This window comes from Sapajus apella, unplaced genomic scaffold (genome assembly GCF_009761245.1).
Source record: "Sapajus apella isolate SASKATOON/1434 unplaced genomic scaffold, GSC_monkey_1.0 scaffold59, whole genome shotgun sequence".
Taxonomy (NCBI): Eukaryota; Metazoa; Chordata; class Mammalia; order Primates; family Cebidae; genus Sapajus; species Sapajus apella.
In genome coordinates, this window is record NW_022436999.1 from 8601979 (window position 1) to 8627397 (window position 25419).

Sequence of the window (25419 nt, forward strand, 5' to 3'; positions counted from 1 at the left end):
GACCAGCCTGACCAACATGGTGAAATCCTGTCTCTAAATAAAATAAATTTAAAAAGAAAGAAACAACAGGTAGAATTGAGAGAAAGAGATTGATTGCTTGATTATAAGGAATTGGTTCATGCAGTTATGGAGGCTGAGAAGTCCCAAGATCTGCAGTTGGCAAGCTGAGAGCCCGGGGAGTCAGTGATGTTCCAGTCTGAGTTTGAAGACTTGAGAACGAGGAGAGCTTAGGGCATAAATTCCAGTCCAAAAGCTGGCAGGCTTGAAACTCCAGAAGAGCTGATGTTTCCGTTTGGGTCCAAAGTGAGGGAAAGACTGATAATTGGAGCTCATGCAGTCAGGCCAGAGGTCTCTTTTTAAATTCTATTCTATTCTGGCCTTCAACTGAATGAATGAGAGCCACCCACATCAGGGAGAGTGATCTTGTTTACTCAGTCTACTGATTGAGATTTTATCTCCATCCAGAACACCCTCACAGACACACCCAGAATAGTATTTGACTATTGGGGCACCCCATGGCCTAGTTATTTGGACACATAAAATTCACCATTACACAGGGCTATCCTCCTCCCCCACCCCCACCCCCGCCGCCATAGAGACATTTGACAATCTGGAGATGTTTTTGGTTGTCACAGTTGGGTGGGCGATGATGGAGGCTGCTGCAGGCATCTAGTAGGTGGAGGCCAGGGATGCTGCTAAACATCTCAGTGCAGAGGACAGCCCCCCACAATACAGAATAGGTACCTCAAAAGGTCAGTAGAGCTGAGGTTGACCAACCCTTCTAAGACTAAGACCCTAAAGTAAGTTTTGTGATGGTTGTCAGGAATTAAAGAATACAAAGAAACCTAATTGGGGGATTTCTATCTTAGTCATGTTAAGAGTAAGAATTGGAGTATGAGATGTGTTCAGAATTAAATTCTTTTTTGTATTATTTTTGATCCCAGCTTTTAAAAGATAAAAATGTGATTAAAAAAAGATTAAAAGTATGATTATTAAAAATCAGGGATGTGTTAATCAGCAAGACAGTTTTAAATCTATTCATATAATGTTTGAACTAAATAATTGTGTCTTCAAAGAGGTCTCTTCATGAAGTTGAGATAGGTTATAATTTGTGTAATTTTAAATCTGGCCAAAAGGTGGCATCAGTGAAACTTTAAAAAATGTTCATTATACTTGAATTCAGCCTTACTATTAATAGTAAGTATTATTTAGGGCTTAGCTACTTTTGGATCATGGTTTTTAGAGTCAAGGCTAATGAGAATTTTTTAAAAATTTTCATAGGGCACTGCAATATCTTGATACTCCTCTTTAATCGAGATGCCTCTGATTTACATGTACATATATCACTAGATAACTTTTTAAAATATCACATCATTGTGATATATTGAACATTTCTGAAGATTTTTCCAAGTCATTAATAGTGAGGCCTTGGGATTTGGGCTCTTCTAATCAGGCATCACACTCAGTTTTTGGTGTTCTGCCTGGTCAAGAAATAGATTAAAGGGCATTTGAGTAAATACGCTCCCTTGCTTGTTTCTTGCCTTTTGTTCTTTTTTTTTTTTTTTTTTTTTTTTTTTTAACATCCACAATCTATGAGGTAGGCCAGTATGTTACTTACTGAAATTTACTGTCTTTTCCAACTATGGTTCAACAACTGACTTTCTTCTTTTACACTTTCCAACCCATTCCATTCTGAATAAGTTAAGAGTTTTCTTACCTTCAACTATTCTCACCTTCCAATACTGAGTGAATATAGTCTGCCTCCCCGCTCATTTCTGATTACAATATTGTCACATCCTAGGACTTTGTACCTAACTACCAATTGCTTTTCCTAAGTTTATTTTACAACTGATGAGCCAACTTGGAAAATGAGCCCACTCTCCCTCCGATACATTCTTTTCCACTGTTTCTACAATTTTGAAACTTTTTTCATTGAAACAATTTGGTGATACTGTATCAAAATAATAGAAATAAAGTATTAGGGCCCTGCGAGGTGGCTCATGACTGTAATCTCAGCACCTTGGGAGGTCAAGGCAAGTGGATCACCTGAGGTCAGGAGTTCGAGACCATCCAACCTGATCAACATGATGAAACCCCATCTCTACTAAAAATACAAAAATTAGCCAGGTGTAATGGTGCATGCCTGTAGTCCCAGCTATTTGGGAGGCTGAGGCAGGAGAATCACTTGAAGCTGCGATCCGGAGGTTGCAGTGAGCCAAGATCACGCTATTGCACTCCAGCCTGGGCAACAAGAGCGAAACTCTGTCTTAGCTTGAACCCGGGAGGAGGACGTTGCAGTGAGCCGAGCTTGCGCCACTAAACTCCAGCCTAGTGCCTGGTGACAGAGCAAGACTCTTTCTCAAAAAAAAAAAAAAGACAGTATTAAGCTACTGGAACACCATGGTGTCCTTTCATGTCGGAAGTCTGAAGGAATAACAGTGCTCCAAGAGAGATCGTCTGTACAACTGGTGGGTTCCCACTGTCCTGGAAACAGGAGAGACTTGTGCGGGAAGGAGGCTAGAGAAGATGGTCTTCTCACTGTGGTCATCATCCCTTGTCTGGTCTGTGTTATTACCAAGTTTCAGGAGGTTCCATGTCAGATTTATGTGCATCCAGCAGGCCTTTGAGGAATGGGACGTTGTGCATTTAGCTCTCCCACATTTTTCTGTAGTGGAAGCCATGTGAAACTAGTCCAAACCATATGCAGGTAATTTTTAAAAAAATTTGTTTTGAACTGGCATTTATGATAACTACCATATAGGGAGGAAAATCTGAAGAACCTGTAATGGTTCTGTAGCAAGTGAAGTCATACCTGTTACTTTTTGAAGGTGAAAATACATTTGCAAAGGCAAGGGAAGAGGTTTTAAAATGCAGATCAAAGATTCCAGGGCAGTGAATCTCAACAATGTTCCTAGCTGATCAGTTCTCATTTCCCAACATTGCTCTTTTTTCACATCTGTGCAGTCTGGTGGTAAGAGCTCAGTGGTTTCTGTCTCCTCTTTCTATCACTATATTTTAAAGTCTAGGAGGAAAGACATATAAAGGGAAGAGTCCTTTTTTTTAATCTTAAATGTCTCCTATTTCACTGTTAACATACCAGTTTTGCTGCTCTCTCAAACTGGTGCCTATGCTCAGAGCCACCATGATGGCTATGCAGACAGTGCACAACCAGTGCTGGGGGGGACCTCTCTAATGAAGGCTTCTTCCAGAGTTGGGCTGTGCCCATGGCATAGATGTGTATGGCAGCCTTGCCTTTTCGTTATCCTGGTTTAAACACTGGGTTTAAGAAGCCCTTATTTTGAATTTCTGCAGCAAGTGGTTTTCACTGATACAGTCAGGGTTAAGCTAAGATAGACGAGTGGTATTGAGATCAGAATAAGATTTAAAATTAATTACCCCTTGGTGACACAGCTAATGTCTTGGTCAAAATTGGTAGAACTGCATTAAAGGGGGGATTTTGGGGCCAGGCGCGGTGGCTCACCCCTGTAATCCAGCACTTTGGGAGGCTGAGGCTGGCAGATCACCTTAGTTCAGGAGTTCGAGACCAGTCTGACCAACATGGAGAAACCCGTCTCTACTAAAGATACAAAAAAATTTGTCGAGTGTGGTGGCGGGCGCCTGTAATCCCAGCTACTCGGGAGGCTGAGGCAGGAGAATCACTTGAACCCAGGAAGTAGGGGTTGACTTTTTTTTTTTTTTTTAACCTGAATTGAGTCATGACCAATTGTTGGCATTTTCTGCATTTCGGCAATGTAGAGTACAAGGCAGTTCTAACTTAGTCATTCTGCCAGGAGGATAGAAATAGTTTAGTTTTGGAAGACCTATTTAAACAGAAGTAATATTCCACAGTTCTTATGCTGCAAATGGCTATTCCATATGGAATATGTGATACAAAGACCCATTTGTAGCCATACTGACCAGACCTTCCTGTGACCTGAAGGCATAGATGTCAGAGTAGGAATTTGGGAATAAAAGGTTTGGGTACAAGTGTACACATGACTGTACCTGGTTTGGTGTCACCTTGTGCATGGCAGCCTTGTGCTCCCTGTCCCCCAGAAGTGCAGCAATGGAAGGCCTGGGTCCTACGACCACAAGTACAGCTGTGAAAAGTGTGTAATCCTTGTCTTATAATAGCACTGCCAGAAAGTTCAAGGCCAAAAGTCTTTTTTGAGTTTAACCACAAAGCAAGTGGTGGGGAAACTGCATCTAGTCTTGCTAATGTCCTGAAACTGCTGGACACTGCTCCCATTATTAGGATAGGTTGGAGTTTATGGAGATAGTTTTAAGGCTGGGAGTTTCCAAGTTCAATGCCACACCATCCTCTCCTCACCTAGGTTTCCCTTCATTGCTCATTGTGCCCACACCCAGTTTTGCAGAGGATTTTCTGTGAGTGTGTAGTGTACAAACATACATACTGTCTTTCCTAAGCTCAGGAACTTAACCCCCAGTAAGCTTAAACTTTCAGGAAGGAAAAAAGAAAGAAAAGTAGGTATTCACAAAAGGGTTGGGGACTCCAGATGTCAGCATTAAAGGTCTAAAAAGGGATTAGCAGAATTGCCTGTGAGGACGTTTTGTGAAGTGTAGTGTATCTTTTTTAAACCAAGAAGATGAGATTTAATAAAACTTTTTAAAATCTTGTAAAATGTGAAATATTAGCTACCCTATTACAGTGTTTGTACATTAAGAAGACATTTTGCTTTGGAGCTAGATTTAGTTTTAGGACTTTTAAGGTACTATCAACTTTTAAGTTGTTCCCAAGATTTGGAAAGTATAGTCCTTCCTTGAGCCAGATTATTATTGGGCTGTGGTTATGAAAAGATAAGTTGTTAATGTTACCTAAATTAAATCAGCGCCTTAGTAAACAGAACTTTTTAAACACCCATCTTTAGTACGTACCATCTGAATAATTCTAGCATTTTCACATTGATTTGTTATTTGAAAAATCATTAATTCGTAGGTTAATGCAGAAAAGACAAGAGTATAGCAAGAGATGAAAACTGTGCTTTTATCAAATTCACAGATGTCATCAAATTCAGAACTGCTCTTTTGATTGAGTTAGTTCAACATTGTAGGTGTTTGTATTTCTCTTGCTGAAGGACTGTTTTAAGAGTGTCATTGTAAAGTCTCTGTCCAATTCCCAATCAGCAGAGTAGAACATTTTATAGTGCGAACTCAGTAGTTCCATCAATGTGATCTTTATAGTTTTAGGAAATGAACATAGTTTGCCCACTGTTCTTTTAAAAGATCCAAATAAATAAACATGAGTCAATATAACATTTATTCTGTATTAATAATCAGTACATAAATTAATTCAACTTGAAACCTTTTTTTTCTACAGAGTATTATTCATCATCTGATCCACAATAATTTAGTACTAATTTTAATGAGAAAAAAATGAAACTTTTACTTTAATAATAGCTCATCCACTTAACATTTTTACAAATAACTACTATAAATATGTAACACTATGCAGGCTTTTTTCTATACCTAGTCACAAATCAGAATGAGCATACTGTTTATTTAAAAACGGAACACTTTCAAACTGCTGCTGTATTCAGATCACCACCTTCCCCACACCAAAATTAATTGCTCTCTCTGTGTACTGCCCTCTATGCCACTCAGGTTGCAGCATTATCCGTGGCTCTTTGTTGTAATCTCAACCCAGTTTCTGTTGTCACTGCTCCCTAGGTTGATCTCTTGGAGGGCAGGGAGCCTGTCCATCTTAATCAAATAGTGTTAGGCAGAAGTTATGCCTCATATGTGTGTTGAATCAAATTGAATTTAATCAGGACACCTGAATTTTATGTAGCTTCCTTCTAATAAATTTTTGTAACTAAGGAGCGTTATAAATTTTCTTTTCAAAAATGTATCATAAGATATACCATGGATTGAAATTTTGAATTATGTGTAAGAGACTTTATGTTACCCAATAAAACATCATAGGAATTTGAACCTAAAGAACTCTAAATTGTAAATGAGGATTTTTAAAACAAAAAAAAACACAGAAATGGCAGGCAGAAAATCAAACCCTGCTGTATTGAGTATCAGATGAAATTAGAAAGTAGACTTTACATAGTTCAATAAAGTTGACATTAAAAGGGTCTTTTCAGACAGTAGGATTCTAAAGCCTAACAATTATTTTTAAAATTCTGCTGTAAACCTCTAAAAACATTCTTAACTATAAAAAATAAGGCAACTTGAAGTTAGAAATTTGTGGATGAAGTTAATGCTGGATTGCATACAGAAGCCAAATTGGTGCCCTGACCCATGTCTTTAATGCCTTTAGCAAGCCTCTTCACATATACTGGTGAAATAACAATCTCTCAGCAGTAAATCAGAGAGATTCTAGGACTCTGCTAAATAGTAGACCAAATTAAGATCATCACAAACTTCATGCTGTCAAACACATTACCTTGAAGAAAAATTATGCAGACAGCTTTTCTGAAGAACTCCATTTGTGCCACATGCTTATTATTCTTTGAGGTGGAGGAGGTGGCAGGGAACATAATTTCTGTTTGAAAGTTCTTTTGTTTTCTGCTACCTTTACTTAAATGTTAGTGGGTACTATTTTTATATCCTATAAAGTGCTTTGAAAAAATGTTAAGTGAATAGTGCTACATAAAATAGAAGAGAATTTTCACATTCTCTGGGTTGTAAGAAGCAAAGTGAATAATACTTGACTCTTAGAAGAGGGATGATGATATGCTGAAAAAGTTAACAAGTATCCAATAACTCCCCTCCCCAACCCCTAGCCTTGTAAAATTCTGGGTTCAAAGAGAAACTGAATCTTGGCTAATAAACATTCATTAAAAGGAAATTTATACCACAGCAAATGTAAATGAAAATACATATGGTGTTCCTAATAATTATTTTAATGTTGTCAAATGTGAATTGAATTAGAACCTATTTATATTCACTTATCATTTGCATATAAGGTCAAATTGCTTAAATACAATTACAAGAAAAATATTTTATGACTTCGAAGCCATCTGATTTCTGCATATTTCTTTTTTTCTTTTTCTTTCTTTTTTTTTGAGACAGTCTCACTCTGTCACCCAGGCTGGAGTGCAATGGCGTGGTCTCGGCTCACTGCAACCTCCACCTCGGGTTCAAGTGATTCTCCTGCTTCAACCTCCTGAGTAGCTGGGACTACAGATGCGTGCCACCACACCTGGGTAATTTTTGTATTTTTAGTAGAGACAGGGTTTCACTTTGTTGGCCAGACTGGTCTTGAACTCCTGACCTCATGATCCTCCTGCCTCGGGCTCCCAAAGTGCTGGGATTACAGGCGTGAGCCACCATCCCCAGCCCTGCTTATTTCTATAACAATAAGACAATTTGAATCACCTTAGAATTCACTGTAATAGGATTTGGCCATGTAGCACATATAATCAGATTGAGACCAGTTATTTTCTGAATTCCTTTTTCTAACTGAAATCCTACTTATTTAATTCAACAAATATTCTCAATAGAAAAAGAGAAACCACTTAAGAATGAATGCAAGTAAAATATACATCTCATCATAAAAACAATCACTACATTCTAACCAAAAATATATATCAAACCACAGTGAAAAAAGTAAAAACCTAGTATTAGATAAAATTTTACTTTCTTAACCAAAAATTTCATTACTCATATTTACCATTTATCTGTTTTTTAAATCCCCCAAAATATTTTCAATAACTGGTAAGTACTATAGTTTTTGCTTGTTGATGAGAGATTACGACACATTTACAATGCAAGCGTACTGCAAGGAGGCATCCTTGCAGTAAATGAGGACAGGATTCTTCAATACACTGTAAAATGCACCAACCTTAGGTTTTTAAAACTGTTCACTTTTAAATATGATATATATTTGCTGGTAGCTGTCCAAGTCCATTAGCACCACATATAGTGAGTTAAAGAGTGTTTTCAGAGAAGATGACTTCCATCTTTTTTTAATGTTTAAAAGTTGTACAATTAAAAGAAACTGACTACTTGGGTCATGTGTTTTGAACGACACATGTTTCATCTTGCTAAATTGAAGGATTCCCCCGCCCCAACAAGATTATATGCCCAAAGGTAGGGAAATATTTCTGCACTTCAGCAAAGAATCTTGCCAATAATATCCATGATTTGATTCAATTTCAAAGTCAGATTAGTTTCTTTTGTTAGAGGTCTCAATATGTATTTACAGAATGAAACAAAGATGATTCTGTAGGACAAATTAGCACATACTTTCTATAATCAACCCATAAGCAATGCAAGACTTTACCCAGATCATTTAAAATCAGCTAATGTGCATTCTTTCCTCCAAGTGGAGCTCTTTAACAAATACCTTACATCCCATACTTTATTACTTCATCTGTTTCAAGTAGTAACATAATCACTCAGTTTACGCAATGGGGGACTATACACTTTGAATCCTAACCTATGAGGTAGGGAAGTGTGTTGTAGTATTATGGCCATTTCACACAAGGAAAGATTGAAATAGGATTAGTTTTTCAAAAAATATGGCAATCACTGATGAGATCAGATACTTCCCTTTCAATCAGTAAATAAAAATGCAAATAAGCCCTTCTCGTTTTTATAAAGTATATCTGGATTGAAAATAGTGATGAAAAAGTTAATTTTCAATATCCACGTAAAATGCTTTTTACTGGTCTCTCTCAACACATAGACACGAAGGAAAACTGACATTTAAATTATAATGTGCTTTAGCAATAATTTTTCACTTTCTATTCAACCACATTCATGGCTCATTTTTGGCCAAGAATAAATAATATTTGCCCTAGATTATTAGGATTTTCCAGGACCATTACTACCAGGCTGGCTTTGAATTTACTCTCCCCTCTTTGGAGAGAGGTTGATGAATATGGCTCTTAAAAAAGTAATTCTGCAAGATGAATCCTAAGTGACAATTTACTTGGGAATTTTTCCTTCTCCTGGATGAAGAATAATATTCCCCTTTTGTTTTTGCTGTTTCACTTTTTAACTTTTCACAGATAAATCCATGCAGAAATGGATATATACAGATCTGTTGAGGCAGAAAGAAGAGAGGGAAAAACCCACTCCCTGTTTCTACCCTTTTGCACTTAGTAACAATTTGCCTGATTGAAGGATTTGTGAATGGCTTTTTTTTTTTTTAATTGAGACAGAGTTTCCCTCTTGTCACCCAGGCTGGAGTGCAATGGCACGAATTTGGCTCACTGCAACCTCCACCTGCCAGGTTCAAGCGATTCTCCTGCCTCAGCCTCCCAACGTGTTGGGATTACAGGCGTGAGCCACTGCATCTGGCCAAATGGCTCTTTCTTATAAAGGACTTAAGCAAGACTAGAAAACCACTCATATTTAATTTCAATATGCATATTCTGCACACTATCTGCTGAAATTGGGAAAATGCAATATATTTTTCGAGTTAAGCCTAATGCTTAGGAATGTAACAATTACAAATCACATTCACAAAAGTAGCTCACCTTATTCACCATTTTAAACAACATACATGTCCACTGTAAAAAATGTTTTTAAAAACTCAGTGTGATGTTAGCCTATACACAGAGCTGAATTATCAAAAGGAAACTAGACTTTGTTATATCAGAGGTCATTAAAGAGCTTATGACATACCATAAGTGCTCAATAAATACATTTTCCTCCCCCAAAGCACTCCAGTCTCCATATGCCGTTTTAGCAACTCCCTGTATGTTGTGTTACTTTACACAGTGCAATCCGTGCTGACTTCCTCCAAACCAGAACTGACTGCATTTCAGTGGTAGAGTTTTATAAACTTGACAATCTTTAGCACTTCTGCACTATAATTGTACCTTTAAGTTCCAGAGATGATAAATCTCTCATTCGTTACGGAGTAAGAAATGCCACAAATGTATAAAATAATTCTTCATAAGCTTGGTTTTTCTCCCATGACTCTGGAGAGTAAGTCACTGTAGAAGATTGTTTATTTTATCATCAGAGGCCATTTCATTAACCAGCTGTTCTATTGACAACTGAATAGCATTCTTGACGAGAGAAGAGGCTGTTTCAATTAAGAGTGTTTCATATTGTTCTGAAGTTCTATCCTCAAAACCATTATCATTAGCAAAAACCCCTACTTGCTCACTTTCTGTTGAAATTAAGAATTGCTTAGGGACATTTTTAGATTTCTTAACATCAAATTCACTGATTTCAGTGTCTGTAATAATAATAGCAATTGGCTCCATTCTTTTGCTTTCTTCTGATTTGGATTTCTCTTCAGTGATCCCATTTTCTTTAAAATCTGGTTCTTGGCTCAATTCAGTATCTTTTCGCTTAGTTTCTTCAGTTACAGTCTCTCCGCTTTCATAGTCTTTCCCATTTGGTGCACTTTCTAGGATATTGTTACTGGCTTCTTCCACAATTTGTTGATCTGGGATTGCAGGTAAAGGAGTAACATCAGAAAGTACTGGTTGCCGATGGTCTGTTTCTGAAGTTTGAAGTGGGCTTGCTTGCTGGGGCTGAACATCTTGTTTTTCCTTGATTGTTTCAATTTCTTCAAGGATTAGAGCTCCTGTTTGAATAGCAGAATGCCCATTATCTAATCCAAGTTCTACTGAAATAACTTTCTCTCCAGAAGTTATGCTATTGCTCACATTTGATTCACAGACCTCATCACCATCTTTCCGTGAGATGCCTTCACTTAGATCCTGGGTTGACTTAGCCTTTGTTGCCTGATCGTTTGATGGAGCCTGTATTTGTAGATCCAGATTTTCAGCCTCTCCCTGGACTTTGATGCTGCAGACTGAGTCTTCTATAATTTTGGAATGACTCCTCCTTTTTGGCCGTCTTTGGAATTTTATGCAGGGAATCTTAAGTCTAGATTTTGCCTTTTTCTTAGAAAGATCAGCATCCTCAGCATTTATTTCAGGTTGCACTTCAGCCTCCAATGGCTTTTGCTTCTTTGAAGACTCCGACCTTTTCCTGCGTGTTACAAGATGTTTGAGTGAGGCCCAGGCCCCCCGTGGGGGCTCTGGCTGATCGGAAGCTCCTGCTTCTTGGGGACACTTCCTTGTTACATCAGCAGCTTCAGAGCCAGCTTTGGGTTTCAATGCTTTAGCTGCTTTCTTTCTTCTCTTGAAGCAAAGCATGGATGTTTTTTCCTCCTGTCTTTCAGCCCGAGGACTACCTTCTGCTGATCTCTTCTCATCTTTGTTTTCTACATGAATTTCTGAAACTGTGGTTGCCATTTTCACACTGTACTCTTATTCTCTAGAAAACTAGATTCTCTTTTCCTTAGCCTTTGTGACAAAAAGATGGGCAAAAACGTCACACTAGGTAAAATTTCTTCCAGGTGTATTCATTCCTTTCATCTTACTCCGTATAGTTGTTTTAGGTGGTTTCTGTAGTATAGAAATGCCTAGTTTCTCTATTGCTTGCAATTTCTCTCTTTAAATTTCTTCATGAAAGCCCTTTACTGGATAAAATTTTGCTTTATTTAAAGATCAACCTGATGAGAGAAAAGAAAGTGGTATTTTATTTCACTATGAGGCTATTCTTTTCTATGGAGACTTTTTCAGTTGAATGTATAAGATTCTACTAGACACATTTTCCATGTATTTACTAATGAAATGGCTGGAGAATAAAGATTGGGGTTTATTTTGGCCCTGTTAAAGAGTTCAGTGTGATTCTATTTTGTTTTATCCTCTTTGTTGAAACTTCATTTTGGATTACTCTGCAAGTCTGATATTATCAGTTCTTTAGTTGTGCTGTCCGTATGAATTGCTTATGATTCTAAAGTGCAAGTTAAGAACAAGAACCAAAAATGAAGTGCAGGATAAAAAGCAAGCTAATGTAATTTTTATCACACTCAATAAATAACTTTAAAGCTGCAAAGGACTTTAGAGATTATTTGAGATTACTCAAATCCAGCCAGATGACAAAACTGAGCTCCAAAAGGGAGCAATTGTCTTGTCAAAAGCCATGCAGCTAGATAAGGTCATAGCCAGAGTTAGAAGTAGAGACTTTGACACTCTAGTTTTTCCATTATAACATAAGGTTTCTGTTCTAAAAATGTATGTTCCATCAAGGAAGTGCTACTTTTCATACATACTCTTAGGAAAATTTAGCATTACTGTCATTCTACACTCTTAAATTAGTTGTATAATTTTGACATTTTCATTTAAGTACTATATCTGCTGTATCACGTTTCCACCATGCACATAGTTGGAGGTCAGTAAGTTAATAATAGCTGACATTTATTGAGCAATTCTTGGGTATTAGGCAGTGTACACACTTTTACATACATTTCTAATTCTCACCACAGTATTACAAAGGTGGTGGTGTCACCATCTACAGATGAAGCAGTTTGGCTGAGATTAAGGCATCGCTGTAACAGATCTCAAATTAAACACAAGATTGCTTGTTGCTTAAAGTTTATGTTCTGAAACTGGGCTTTAAGAGTTTCATTAGAAAATGAATCCTTTGGGGATACTAATCTGCAGTATATTCATAGTAAAGAAATTTAAAAACTGATTAATGGTCATTTAACCACAAGGTACCCATCAATCAACTCATAAATTGAACCAAGACCAGACTGAGTTCTTGTTATTTGAAAACCAAGCTTTTGAAAGTCTTTATATTTTATTTTTTTGGTTCAGGAAGTAATTTAAAAGCCAAAAATAAGTTGACAAACTATGCAGTTGGCAAACCGTTAGATAATATAAAGGTGTATTGAAAGTTTAATCCACAGAATGGTATGATAGCACCAAAGAATGGAAATGGGAGGTGATTATCTAACAAAGAGCCTATGAATTTTAGTGGATGGATGCCCTAAAATAAGCAAAGGGACACATTCTTTATACTGTTTTCATGTAAATCCTTCACTGAAGTTTCACTTGGATAACCCATAATTTTATGAACTGTAGAAGGAACTGGAACCCTGAAAATCAGTTTATGATCTAAGTAAATATTCCCTTAGGTTGGGTGTTTCATACTTTATGCCTCTATGAGAAAGATAAAGTCATTCTAGAACAATGACGGAACTAAAATATGAACATTTGACAGTGTTTCTCCTCACATTTATAATGCTTCAATGAATACTAGAACCTCAGTTGATAACTATTTAAATCTTCTCACCTCTTGTGAGTTTTCAGCACCTGAGCATTTTTGTTAAGCAGAGGATGTATTACCACATAATAGAAATATTGAAATGAGATGTTTAGGAGTGTATCATTTAGAAACTAACCTGGATTGTGCAAAGACAATGGTTTGAGAAGCTTACTTAAATGTATATACACTCTAGAAATAAAATGAATACCCAAACAGAAACTTAATTGAAAGGGGGAAAATAATTCTGTCTGTAGATATTAACTTTGCAGAATGTCAGACTGCAAATAATTCCCCCTTAACCAGCAAGGGTAGCTTTATCGCCTCGGGAAATCTTAAAGTCCCTGTGCTCATTTCCTGATAGAATTGCAAGTCTCCTGTCACAGAAAACACCCCCCTTCCCTTTCTCCCTTGAGCAGCAAAGAGCAACCACTACCCGAGGAAAGCAATGTATCTTTGCCAGCATCAGATATGGACCACGAAGCTTCCTCCTGGAGGAATCTCGAATTCTGGCTTGATGCCCCTTATGGCAGGAGACAGAGCGCAGGATAAAGTACTCAAAAAGGAAAATGCCGGGGGCGTGGAACAGATAACCCAGCTTCAAGCTGTCTGTAGAATTATAATGTAATGGCTAGAAACCCAAAATCACATTTCCCAAAGAGGGATAAAGAAGGAAAAAAGCCACCGGCAACCCTTGATTCTAAGACCAGCTGTAACGCGAAGGGGATAGGTGGGCAGACCTGATGAGTATCGCCCTGGCCGCGGATTCCTGCAGACAAGCGACCTCCTGTGATCCCAGCACCTCAGGGGGCCCGGATCCCCAGTGTCCAGTGGGCACCCCCTGCCCACTCCGCGATCCGCAGACCTGACACTGCCCCCGACCCTCCCCCGCAGCCTCCCCGCCCTGCCTTCACTCACGGAGGGCGCCGGGGTCCTTGGCCAACACTGCTCCCGAGGTCACGGCGCGCTCGCGGGGCCCGGCACCCAGGCCTCCAGGGAGCCGCGGTCGCGCCTGGAGCAAGGCGCCCTCTGCAGAACCCGCCGCCTGGTGCGCCCCCTCCCCACAGCGCGGGGACAGACAGCCCGCAGCGCCAATGCGAGCGGAGCGGGCGGGCAGGGGCGGGGCGACCGCGAGAGGTGGGGGCGGCGAGCGCCGGGACCCACCTGCAGCTGCAGCCTGCCTGCCGCGGGGAAGCCCACCATGCTCCGCCCGGACGCCAATCCCCGCCGCTCGACCACATCAACGCCGAGGCGAGGACCGCGAGAGAGCCAGCCGGAAGGTTGGGGGACCGGGGGAACCAGGGCAATGAACCCCGCGTTTTCTGAGACGCAAAGTAGTGAGGTCGGGTTTCAAATTATAGATGGTCCCATTACACTTCCCCTCTCCTCCTCCTCAGAAAATTTAAAGACAAGGCAGACATCCCATTTTAAAAGCGGGATTCAAAACTGCATAGAATAGTGAGGTGTCGTGTTTGTCTGAAGCGAAGATTACATATATGAATGGAAACAGAAAGAAACCCGACTTTGTGAGGAGTGGCTTGAGTGTTAAGGAGATCATCGTGGTTCATCACCAAACAGGCTCTTAGGCCTTTGTTTCCCAGTGGGACGCAGGTGGAGGTGATTCGCGCAGAACTTTGGCCTGCAGGAGCAGCTGCATCTCTATGCAGACAAGGTGAGAAAGGCACAAGAACCCAGCTCCATCCATCTTATACCTTACATATTAACAAAAATAAGTTGAGGCAGCTTACAAGTTACCTATGATTCCCTTTAGGACATTCCTAGCTGCCTACTTGACATCGCCACTGTCAGTGAAGTGGGGTGGGGAGGTGGGTGGAGAACAGGAGAGGACATTGCTCACAATTCTAGTCTCAGTCAGAGCAAAGGGTGCAGGCACCGTCTACCCACCTAATTGACTAGGTTACGGATCTTCATGCATTTTCTGAGCTTGCCGTAGAGAAAAGTACCACAAGTATTTATTTGTACACATAAAGCATTAACGTGTACTTTATGAAAGGTGTTGCTGTCAGAGTTGAGGCTGACTTGCTTTTGGATTAGCATTCCCTATGAGAGTATTCCTGGGCGCTCCAGCAGTAAAGTCTAGTAGGATCCCTCTAGACAATCCCAGCTTCCTCGTCTGGCCCCCACAGCATAGCATCCAGATGAACCTAGTAAAGTGGAGTGAAGAACTACTGAAAAGCAGCTGTGCTCATCTCTTTTTTTCAACAGGATCAAGATATTAGGGAGTCTAAATGTCAGGTGTCCATTTTTGGATGTTTTTCTGGAAATGTTTTACATTTGTAAGATTCTGTAGTTTCCACAGAGGCTTACCAAGGATAGAACTATTGGGACACAAAAGCAAAGGCAAATATAAGCTGTCAAGATCTTAAATTTACAGGTAAAAGAGACAAGAGTTGTAAAGCAGGAAAATCCATAAGCATCTAGTTTAGTTGTAATTAAGAATTCAGGGCTGGGGGCCGTGCGCGGTGGCTCACGCCTGTAATCCGAGCACTTTGGGAGGCCGAGGCGGGTGGATCACGAGGTCAAGAGATCGAGACCATCCTGGTCAACATGGTGAAAGCCCGTCTCTACTAAAACTACAAAAAATTGGCTGGGCATGGTGGCGCGTGCCTGTAATCCCAGCTACTCAGGAGACTGAGCCAGGAGAATTGCCTGAACCCAGGAGGCGGAGGTTGCGGTGAGCCGAGGTAGCGCCATTGTACTCCAGCCTGGGTAACAAGAGCGAAACTCCGTGTCCAAAAAAAAAAAAAAAAAAGAATTCAGGGCTGGACGCAGTGGCTGACTTTGTGAGGCCAAGGCAGGAGGATGGCTTGAGTCCTAGAGTTTGAGACCAGCCTGGGCAACATAGGGAGACAAAAAAAATTTAAAAATTAGCCGGGCGTGTGTGGTGGCACACCTGTAGTCCTGATTACTAAGGAGGCTGAGATGAGGATCACTTGGGCCCAGGGGGTCAAGGCTGCTGTGAGCTGCTATTGTGCCACTGCACACCAACCTGGGCAACCAAGTGAGAGAGACCCTGTCCCAAAAAAAAAAAAAAAAAAAATTCAGTCAGCCTTGTTCATTCAGCAAACACGTCTATGAAAATGTTCTTCATATTTCTCTATGGGTTGCTAGCCCTGCTTTGTTGCCAGTTTTGAACTTTAAGCCAAAAGAAATCCATGATACTCATAAGCAATTGAGAACTATTCCTTATTGAGATCCAAGCTTTCTGAAAACTAGCAGACCTGGGAGTTTGCAACAATTTCAGACAAAAAATAAGATGAGCTTATTTAGGTGCAGACAGGGTAGAATAGCTGTCTTATTTTTATTTGGGACAGGATCTTGCTCTGTTGCCCAGGCTGGAGTGCAGTGGCATAATCCCTGGCTCAGTCCTCCACAGGCATGTGACTTCATGCCCAGCTGCTGCTGCTGCTTTTTTTTTTTTCTTCCGGTAGAGACAGGGTCTCCTTATGTTGCCCAGGCTGGTCTTGAACTCCTGGGCTCAAATGATCCTCCTGCCTCAGCCTCCCAAAGTGCTAGGATTACAAGTGTGAGCCACCATCCCTGGCCTTGACTTGCCTTTCTTTTAAACAAAATTAGTAAAAGGGAACTGAAAGGCAGTTTGAGGTAAGAGGTGAATTTATTTAGTATTTGAAGGGCAAATTCGGACAGACTTCCTTAAGGTGTATTACAAACAAGTCATCCCTGACCTCCACCACACACATACACACACAGTCACTCACACAGAGTATAGCTCTGTAAATAACATACTGCACCATCGTTTTTCTTTAGGATATGACTAGAATGCAATGCCACATCTGTGTGTGTGCATGTTTAATGTATCCAGTACCTCGTGCATGAAAGAAACCTGTCATTCCTGAGTTCAGGTAAGTGCCAGTGAAGACTGTTTTAAGCTATTACTGATACCATTGTCTACTATTCCATTAGTAGCTTTTCAGTATATAACAGGAAATAGGCTATAATATATTTCTACGATCTGATAAACTATCCTACCAATAGCTTATCATGTTAATATCACCAGATACAGTGTGCCAGTAAAACAGCTTACATATTTATATGAGCAATACTCTACCGATCTTACCATTTGTTTCTCCCATCTAGGGCTCTACCCACAGCCTGGGCCTGTAGCTACCAAAGATGATTTATAACTCCTTGTTAATAGCTCTTACATTTCAGAGGCCTCCTGGGAATAAGCCCCCCAATCCCCTTCCCTGGGGCACCACTGAATGAACCTGAGGCTCCAGGTCTCTGGTGGTTTCATTTGTTCCTGGGCACCATGAGGGTTGCACAGAGGCAACACAAACTCAGTAGTAATACTGTTGCAAACTGTTTAATGTGGCAGCACATAAATGCTATCTCTTTTGAATTAAGAGTGTATGTACATCTTCAATGCACAGAAACAGCTTCTGAAGTGAGATCGGAGAATGTACCAATTTGTTTATCAGTAATATTACTAATATGGGGAAGGAAGGCATTAGCAGCCCAGAGAAGAGAAAGGGCACGGGAAGGCCAGTGATCTGGAGGGACTCAACAGCAAGGTAAAGGCACGAGACCTCTGCCAGCACATGCTGATAGTTACCCCAAGCACTAATGCTTCTATAGGTCTTTTTTACTTTGACACAGGGTCTTGCTCTGTTGCCCAGGCTGGAGTGCAGTGGCCCAGTCATAGCTCATCACAGCCTCAAACTCCCAGGCCCAAGCGAACCTCTCACATCAGTGTCCCCAGCAGCTAAGACTACAAGCATCCACCACCACACTCAGCTGAGTTCTTTTTAAGACAGGGTCTCATTGTCTTGTACAGGCTGGTCTTGAACTCCTGGGCTCAAGTGATCTTCCTGCCTCAGGCTCCCAAGATGGTGGGATTACAGGTATAAGCCACCATGCCCAGCCCCTACCAGTATTAAGGATTTAAACCCACATGGCTTTTGGCAATATAAGAAAACCTAAGTCCTTTAAGATGACCTTTAAGTCACCATATCTGACAAGACTGCATCCTTCCCTTGTCTATAAAATGAATTCCCAGCAAATCCCATTCCAGATGAACTTTCACAGGACATTTAAGAAATGTACCAGAAGCAGCTGGGCCCAGCAGCTCATGCCTGTAATCCCAGCACTTTGGGAGGCCCAGGTGGGAGGATCACTTGAGGCCAGGGGTTCGAGACCAGCCTGGCCAACATGGTGAAACCCTGTCACTACTAAAAATATAAAAAATTAGCCAGGCATGGTGGCACGCACCTGTAACCCCAGCTACTCAGGAGGCTGAGGTGGGAGAATTGTTTGAACCCAGAAGGCAGAGGTTGCAGTGAACAGAGATCATGCCACTACACTCCAGCATGGGCAACAGAGCATGACTCTGTCTCAAAAAACAAACAAACAAAAAAGTATAGAAGCAATTAACTCTGTGCAAACAGGGCCTGGATGATGCTTTTCAAGAGGAACTGACATTATTGAGTGGTTACAATATACCAGGGTCTGTACAGAGCATCTTAGATGATGTGTTTGAATAATTCTAGAACCGCCCTCACGAGGTGGGTACCAACAGTGCTCCTATTTCCATGGTGAGGATGTGGAGGCAGGGAAGTGGGTGAGGCTCTATGCAGTAGAGCTGGGACTCTGCATCATGACCCCTCAGCCATACGCCTCTCAAGGCACCGCTATCATTTCCGTGGACTGTAAAACTGACTGTATTACAACACTGATGTGAACCCAGGCAATTAAAAATAATAAAACCAAGGTCACTGGGAAAAATACTGCTCTGCCAATATCAGTAGGGTTTGGCACTGGCACCAGTGGGATGCAGCATCCTCTGCAAAGAGTCATTGGAGGAAGATAAGGGGAAAAAGGGAAGGAAACAACTGGGACAGGAAGAACAGAGATAGAGGATGCAGAACAAGAAGTGAAGGAAAAATATTTTATTTCTTTTTTATTTAACAGAGACTAGCTCTGTCTCCCAGGCTAGAGTGCAGCGGCATGATCCTGGCTCACTGCAGCCTCTGCCTCCTGGGTTCAAGCAATTCTTGTGCCTCAGCCTCCCAAGTAGCTGGGATTCTAGGTGCCCACCACCACACCCAGCTAATTTTTTTCTTTTTGGTAGAGACAGCGTTTTGTCATTTTGGCCAGACCTCAAGTGATTCACCCACCATGCCCTCCCAAAGTGCTGGGATTTCAGGCATGAGCCACGACCATGCCCAGCCAGAAGTGGAGGAAAAAAATATTAGGTTGGTTACCAACCTAATGTTTTAGAAAAAAGGAAGTCTGGGCCAAGCATGGTGGCTCATGCCTGTAATCCCTGCACTTTGGGAGGGCATGGTGGGTGAATCACTTGAGGTCTGGAGTTCGAGACAATCCTGGACAACATGATGAAACCCCATGTCTACTAAAAATCCAAAATTAGCTGGATGTGGTGGCGCATGCCTGTAATCCCAGCTACTTGGGAGGCTGAGGCAGGAGAATCACTTGAACCCAGGAGACACAGGCTGCAGTGAGCCGAGATCGTGCCACTGCACTCCAGCCTGGGCAACAGAGGCTCTGTCACTGAAAAGAAAAAAAGAAAGTAAGTCTGTAGAGAAGGGTAGAGCCCAGGCATTTAGAATAAACTCAATGAATACTTGCTGCACCAATAGAACAGAGGCTTATCTAAGGTTAGTGCCATATGACCACCCTTCCTAAAGACTTTAAACATAGAAAGTGCTAAAGCCGTGACAGAAATGGGAATTCCAAGGAAGTTCAGGCAAAACTTGGTGTAAGCAATACTTCCTCAGAGTGGAAAAACAAAATTAAACAATATAGAAAGGTATAAGATAAAAAGGTAAGACATCAACTTCCAACCCAAACCTCTCAGGAGGTTCCCTAATTATGTGTCCTCTCAGAAATACACAAGCACGCATAAGTTTTCCCCTCTAAATACAACAGTATCATAAAGTGCACACTGCAACTTGCATCTTCAGCCCCAAGGGTCTGCCTGACAAATGAGCTCACGTATGATGACAGAGACCTGTGGCACAGTCTGTTAAGGCTATAATTCATATTGCAACACCAAGATGGCAAAATTATTTCCTTTTATTCTGTGGAACTTCACTAAAGTAAAGAGGCATGTGCATGATTTATGTTAATTTACACATGATGAGAATTAAGGCTGAAAAGGACTTCCAGGGAAACTCCTACTATTAACTTCAGATCTTCTGGGCAGGGGCTGACTTCTCTTGGCTTCCCTATACTTCCTAACTCCCAGTGGCCCTGAATAGACACTGGCCAGACTTTCAAAGTAGCTTCTTGAAGATGAATGATGATCTGGAAGGAAAAACAAACAAGAAATCAGTTTTCTCTAAGCACTGAAATGTTTCCTGTTCCTTCCATACAGCACCATTACCCACTCACATTGCCAAAGCTGTTAACACTGACATCCTTTCCTACACCAGCTCTTCTAGGGTCTGTCCATAAATGGACCTGAAAATGGTGCATAGCATTTCCATGGTACTATGTGAACACTGTTCAAGACCAGACCAAGCAGTGAGCTGTGACTGCATTTCCAATGTCACACATGCCCTCTCAAAGATTAGTGTTCTAGCATCAAATTACAGTTTGCTTCTACTTGGACCTTAACTTTCTCAAGTAATGCAAGAGCTTTTATTTTGTACTATTACCCTCTGATATCCTTGTCTTTTCTAACTTTTTCAGTTTTTCTCAGGTGTTCACCCAACCTGTCCCACACTGGATTTGTAACCCTAGGTCATTTGCATGGTTGTCAGAATGCTTCTTCACTAACGTCCAAATCAGGGTTCTGTTTCCCAAAACTCTTATCTTCTTTTTTCTTGGTTAATTCCTCATTTTGCTAAGTACATTGCTAAATAACTTCTTAGGAAGAGATGGGGGATGGTAAACGCTTGCATGTCTGAAAACATCCAGATAGATTCGCTGAGGTGTAAACACATGTGGAAAGTCATTTTCCCTGTGACCTTAGAGGATATTCCTCCACTTTCTAAAGCTTCTTGTTGCCGAAAAGACAGGTGTTCGGTCCAGTTCTCATTTTTTGAATAGGCAAATCACTTTTTTCTTCTCTGGAGAAAGATGTTTAGGATTTTCATGTTTGATATTTTTGAAATTGCAGGAGGATGTGTCTAGGGATAGAAGTGCACACTGCAACTTGCTTCTTCAGCCCCAAGGGTCTGCCGAAGGAGAGACACATCCTGTTGAAATTTCAAAAATATCTAACAATGCAATGTCACTCATTGCAGTCAGTACTAAGCGCCCTTTCATCTAAGGCCCTAAGAACTGCTGGATTGGTCCTGTTTTCTTCTCTTTCCAGTTACACTTCTAAGACACTGACTAACTCTTGCCTTCTAACTACCTATTCAGAGTATACAGACTGTCAGCTGTTCCTGACCTGCAATGTGTCAATTCTGAACCCCAAGACTCCTTGAGCTGCAGCAGAGGGAGTCTAACCTCCCCTGCCGTTCCCTCTATAGTTTATTGGGCAGCAGTTTTCTCCCCTACACTGTCAACCATGCACGTCTTCCAAGAATGTGTTGAAATATAAATATTTCAATTAATTGGTTATTGCCAACTCTCATTCCTATCCCCTCTCCCCTCAAAACATTTCTGAAAAGAAACGTTTTGAAAGCATTAGAATACGAATTTTTATAGTGTCAGTTTGAGCCCTATAATTCATAAGTAAGCTACATAAGGAAAAAAGCAAAGTTCTTCCCTAGTAACAACTTACCTGTTTAGAATAATCCATTCACCTGTTCTGTTTCAGGGTCCAAATCAATATCATAAAAACAGGGTCGGGTGGGGAGTCCAGGCATTGTGCTCATCTAGGATGTAAAAAAGCATTACAAACAAACTTAAGCTGGCTCACGCCTATAATCCTAGGCTAAGGTGGGAGGATCACTTGAGGCCAGGAGTTCTAAACCATCCTGAGCAACATAGTGAGACCCCGATCACTACAAAAAATAAAAAAATAGGCTGGGCATGATGGCATGTGCCTGTAGTTCCAGCTACTTGGGAGGCTTAAAGCAGGAGGACCACTTGAGGCTAGGAGGTTGAGGCCATAGTGAGCCATGATCATGCCATTGCCTGAGTGACAGAGCAAGGCCGTGTCTAAAATAAACATAAAGTCATCTTTTATTTCACTTTTCCTTCAGATAGAAAGCCCAAAAGATAGATCACTTTACAGTTGTCAATAAAATGGGTACTCTTCTTGTTACATACTAAAAATCAAGTCACTGATCCTGTTATAAACTCAAACTTAGAAACTGATCCCAGCTGGGCACTGTGGCTTATGCCTATAATCCCAGCACTTTGGGAGGCCAAGGCAGGTGGATCACCTGAGGTCAAGAGTTCGAGACCAGCCTGACCAACATGGTGAAACCCCGTCTCTACTAAAAATACAAAAATTGGGTGGGCATGGTGATGTGCGCCTGCAATCTCAGCTACTCAGGAGGCTGAGGCAGGAGAATCGCTTGAACCTGGGAGGTGGAGGTTGCAGTGAGCCAAGATCACGCCACTGTACTCCAGCCTGGGTGACAGAGCAAGACTCTGTCTCAACAACAGCAAAAAAGAAGCTGATCCCTCATGTCCTTCTGCAAACCAAACACTAGCCTTCACTATCATCTTCCATACTGATGGTGGTCACAAGTAGTAGCAGGAGGTGTTTCCACCTTCACCTTACAAGGACGAGTGCTGAGGAGTAGAGGAGTTGTTTACTCACCTCCTCAGTTCACACTTTTTAAGACCAAAAGGAGGTGTAGGGCTTGTGTGCTTTTAAATTTTGTTTCATTCTGTCTTGCTAGCTGAGCTGCCAATGTGATTTTTGTTTCAGCAACATGATGGTAGGAGTTAGTATCCTTTAACTTGGACCAAGACACCTTTGTACGTAATCTAGATGGTTTTATAATCACTATTCTTACTGGCCCAATATGGCCTTCTAAAACTAAACTTGTAATGCTTACAAATTATATTTGTACTCACTGCTTTTCTAAAGACTCAGCTTTGACAAATTTCTGCTTAGATGCAAATTTGTATGGCTTGTAAGTGGAAACTCAGTATATTTTTATCTGTAACAATGTCCTATATAATGAATACACACAAGTTCCAAATTAAATCTAGACAGGAAAACAGCTTAGGTTACTTCTAAAATTTAACTATAAAAAGGTTATTAAAAAAGAATGAGTCATCTTCTGTAACAAAAGCATCATCAATACTTTAGAAAACCTCATTCTGACTGACTTCTGAATATCAGTCAATATTCCCCAAAACACATCACAGGAATCTGACAACTGGTTTATATTCTCATACTCTGTAAGAGGTAAGGAGGTGGTAGGTGTGAGACAAGTAGGAGAAAGGAAAGGATTGGTCTTTAGACCCAGCAGAAAAACCTAAAGATGACATTATAAAGATAAAATACATCAATGTAGACATACATGTACCTGTCAGTAGAAAACCCTAAAGATGGTTCCAACAGTGATTAGTAGGATTTTTGACATTTTCACTCATTCCCAAAGAGGATTTTCCCTCCTTAACATGGGTCATTGATAATAAATATACAAAAAAAGAAAATATTATGTGTACATACACATATATGAACCTAGATATAAAATTCTGAAAAGAAATCATCACACTTTGAATTAATATAGATAATATTCAAATAATCTGAGTCCCATTAAGGCCCCAACGGCAACTGGAAGGTGTTAGAATAGCGATGAAACCATTTGGTCATGTGTGGAAACATCTTGGTTCAAGTTAAACTTGAAGGGCTCTGACGCGTCCTTTGTTCTAAATGAGAACGTCTTGAGTTGGGCAGGCTGTGTCTGTCTCTGCCTTACAGCCTGGGTCTCACTGGCCTGACTGCTTCCAGATTTGCTTTCACCTCTACTGTTACCTTTTTCTTCTTGTGAAGATCAAAAGTGACAAGAGGCCGGGCGCGGTGGCTCAAGCCTGTAATCCCAGCACTTTGGGAGGCCGAGGCGGGTGGATCACGAGGTCAAGAGATCGAGACCATCCTGGTCAACATGGTGAAACCCCGTCTCTACTAAAAATACAAAAAATTAGCTGGGCATGGTGGTGCGTGCCTGTAATCCCAGCTACTTAGGAGGCTGAGGCAGGAGAATTGCCTGAACCCAGGAGGTGGAGGTTGCGGTGAGCCGAGATCGCGCCATTGCACTCCAGCCTGGGTAACATGAGTGAAACTCCGTCTCAAAAAAAACAAAAGTGACAAGAAAGAGTATAGCTTTCAGATGGTAGTTGCTGACTACTTCTCCAGAAAGACCAAGACATATTCCTGCATTATTCAAGGTGCTGGGTAAAAATAGTGGAAAATTTCTACCAAAAGGGGATTTCTGTAAATCCTGGAGACTGATGTACATCCTAGCAAGGCTAAGCCTCCTGCTGTCTGGAGGGCTAAGGAGGCAGTGAGATGCAGGCATTTGTGCTAAGCACCACTGTGACATGATGGTGCTGCCTTACAGTGTGAGCTGAGGGCAGCAGGGCTCTCACCTTTCATAATTTGTCCAAGGCCAAGATCCCAAGAGGTGAAAATGGATTAAGCTCTAATGTCCTGCGCTTTCAACTCTATAATGCCATCTCTTACCACTTTCTCACTGTACTGAAGGAATGACATAAATCCAAAAGGAGATATTGGTTCTTTTCAATGTGTGTTGGTGTAATTCAACATTTCAATCCTGTATTGCATGTAAGTACAATCTGCAGATACAGGATACGGGGCAGATTTAGGGGATAACCTAGATTCAGGATCCATGCTAACCTTGGAATAATGTCAGCCCAAACTATGATTATGTCCTTAAGCATCTCTCCCCTCTGCTTCCCTGTTGGCAGTATTCTACCTTGAATATGCATAAAATCTATAAGATAAGAAAGCACTGGACACCTTATTCACATTGAAGTGTAAATAAGCAACCTCACCTTTCATATCTCCAGGGTCCATTTGCATTTTAATGGGGGAAATTCCTTACTCAAAAATAATAAACTCCCTGAATTTCAGGCATAAGTTCTAGGCCTGTCAGCGAGACCATGGGGGTGTAAAACCTCTGTCCCTACCTCCTAGGGCTGTGGGAAACTGAGTTAATCTGTGTAAGGCTCCCAATAAACATTAACTGTGATTATATGTTAGCAGTACCCCAGCCTATCAACTGGGCTCATCCTAGATTAGTGAAGGGGCATACTGCCCCTGGGAAACAGAATTTTTTATTCAGTAGGAATAGTCATGGCATCATTCTTGAATTGACACCAAGATGGTCCACAGCAAGAGCTATATAGCTCCTGCTTTATAGCTTATGATCCACAGCAGTCATAATAGGCCTGATTCCAATTTTCTTCTGGGCAGTGAACTCT

The 25419-nt window shown here is 41.0% G+C and overlaps 2 protein-coding genes and 1 long non-coding RNA gene across 4 annotated transcripts in view; all 3 read right to left on the reverse strand.

Annotated features, from left to right (window-relative positions):
* Positions 1-7410: 7410 nt before the first annotated feature.
* On the reverse strand, positions 7411-14093 carry AKAP5 (A-kinase anchoring protein 5). Its single transcript, XM_032246092.1, has 2 exons — positions 13972-14093; positions 7411-11455 (listed from the first exon to the last, which is right to left on the reverse strand). Exon 2 carries the CDS (start codon positions 11193-11195, stop codon positions 9915-9917), a length of 1281 nt encoding a protein of 426 aa, XP_032101983.1. The 5' UTR covers positions 11196-11455; positions 13972-14093; the 3' UTR covers positions 7411-9914.
* A 2578-nt stretch (positions 14094-16671) lies between these two features.
* Positions 16672-19066, reverse strand: LOC116528685. Its single transcript, XR_004259146.1, has 2 exons — positions 18015-19066; positions 16672-17839 (listed from the first exon to the last, which is right to left on the reverse strand). It is a non-coding gene; the product is annotated as an uncharacterized LOC116528685 (long non-coding RNA).
* A 1044-nt stretch (positions 19067-20110) lies between these two features.
* MTHFD1 (methylenetetrahydrofolate dehydrogenase, cyclohydrolase and formyltetrahydrofolate synthetase 1) overlaps positions 20111-25419 on the reverse strand; it is a 74067-nt gene continuing 68758 nt past the window's right edge. The window contains exons 27-28 of one of the 2 annotated variants that reach the window (XM_032246083.1): positions 21791-21884; positions 20111-20361 (exon numbers count right to left, since the gene is read on the reverse strand). In XM_032246083.1, coding sequence (XP_032101974.1) covers positions 21795-21884 — 90 coding nt within the window. In that variant the 3' untranslated portion in view covers positions 20111-20361; positions 21791-21794. The remainder of the gene's footprint in view (positions 20362-21790; positions 21885-25419) is intronic. The other variant, XM_032246084.1, reaches the window with a different exon arrangement.

Bases quoted from the DNA above. Each gene is read 5' to 3' on its own strand.
- AKAP5 (XM_032246092.1), bottom strand. From the start codon at position 11,195: ATGGCAACCACAGTTTCAGAAATTCATGTAGAAAACAAAGATGAGAAG.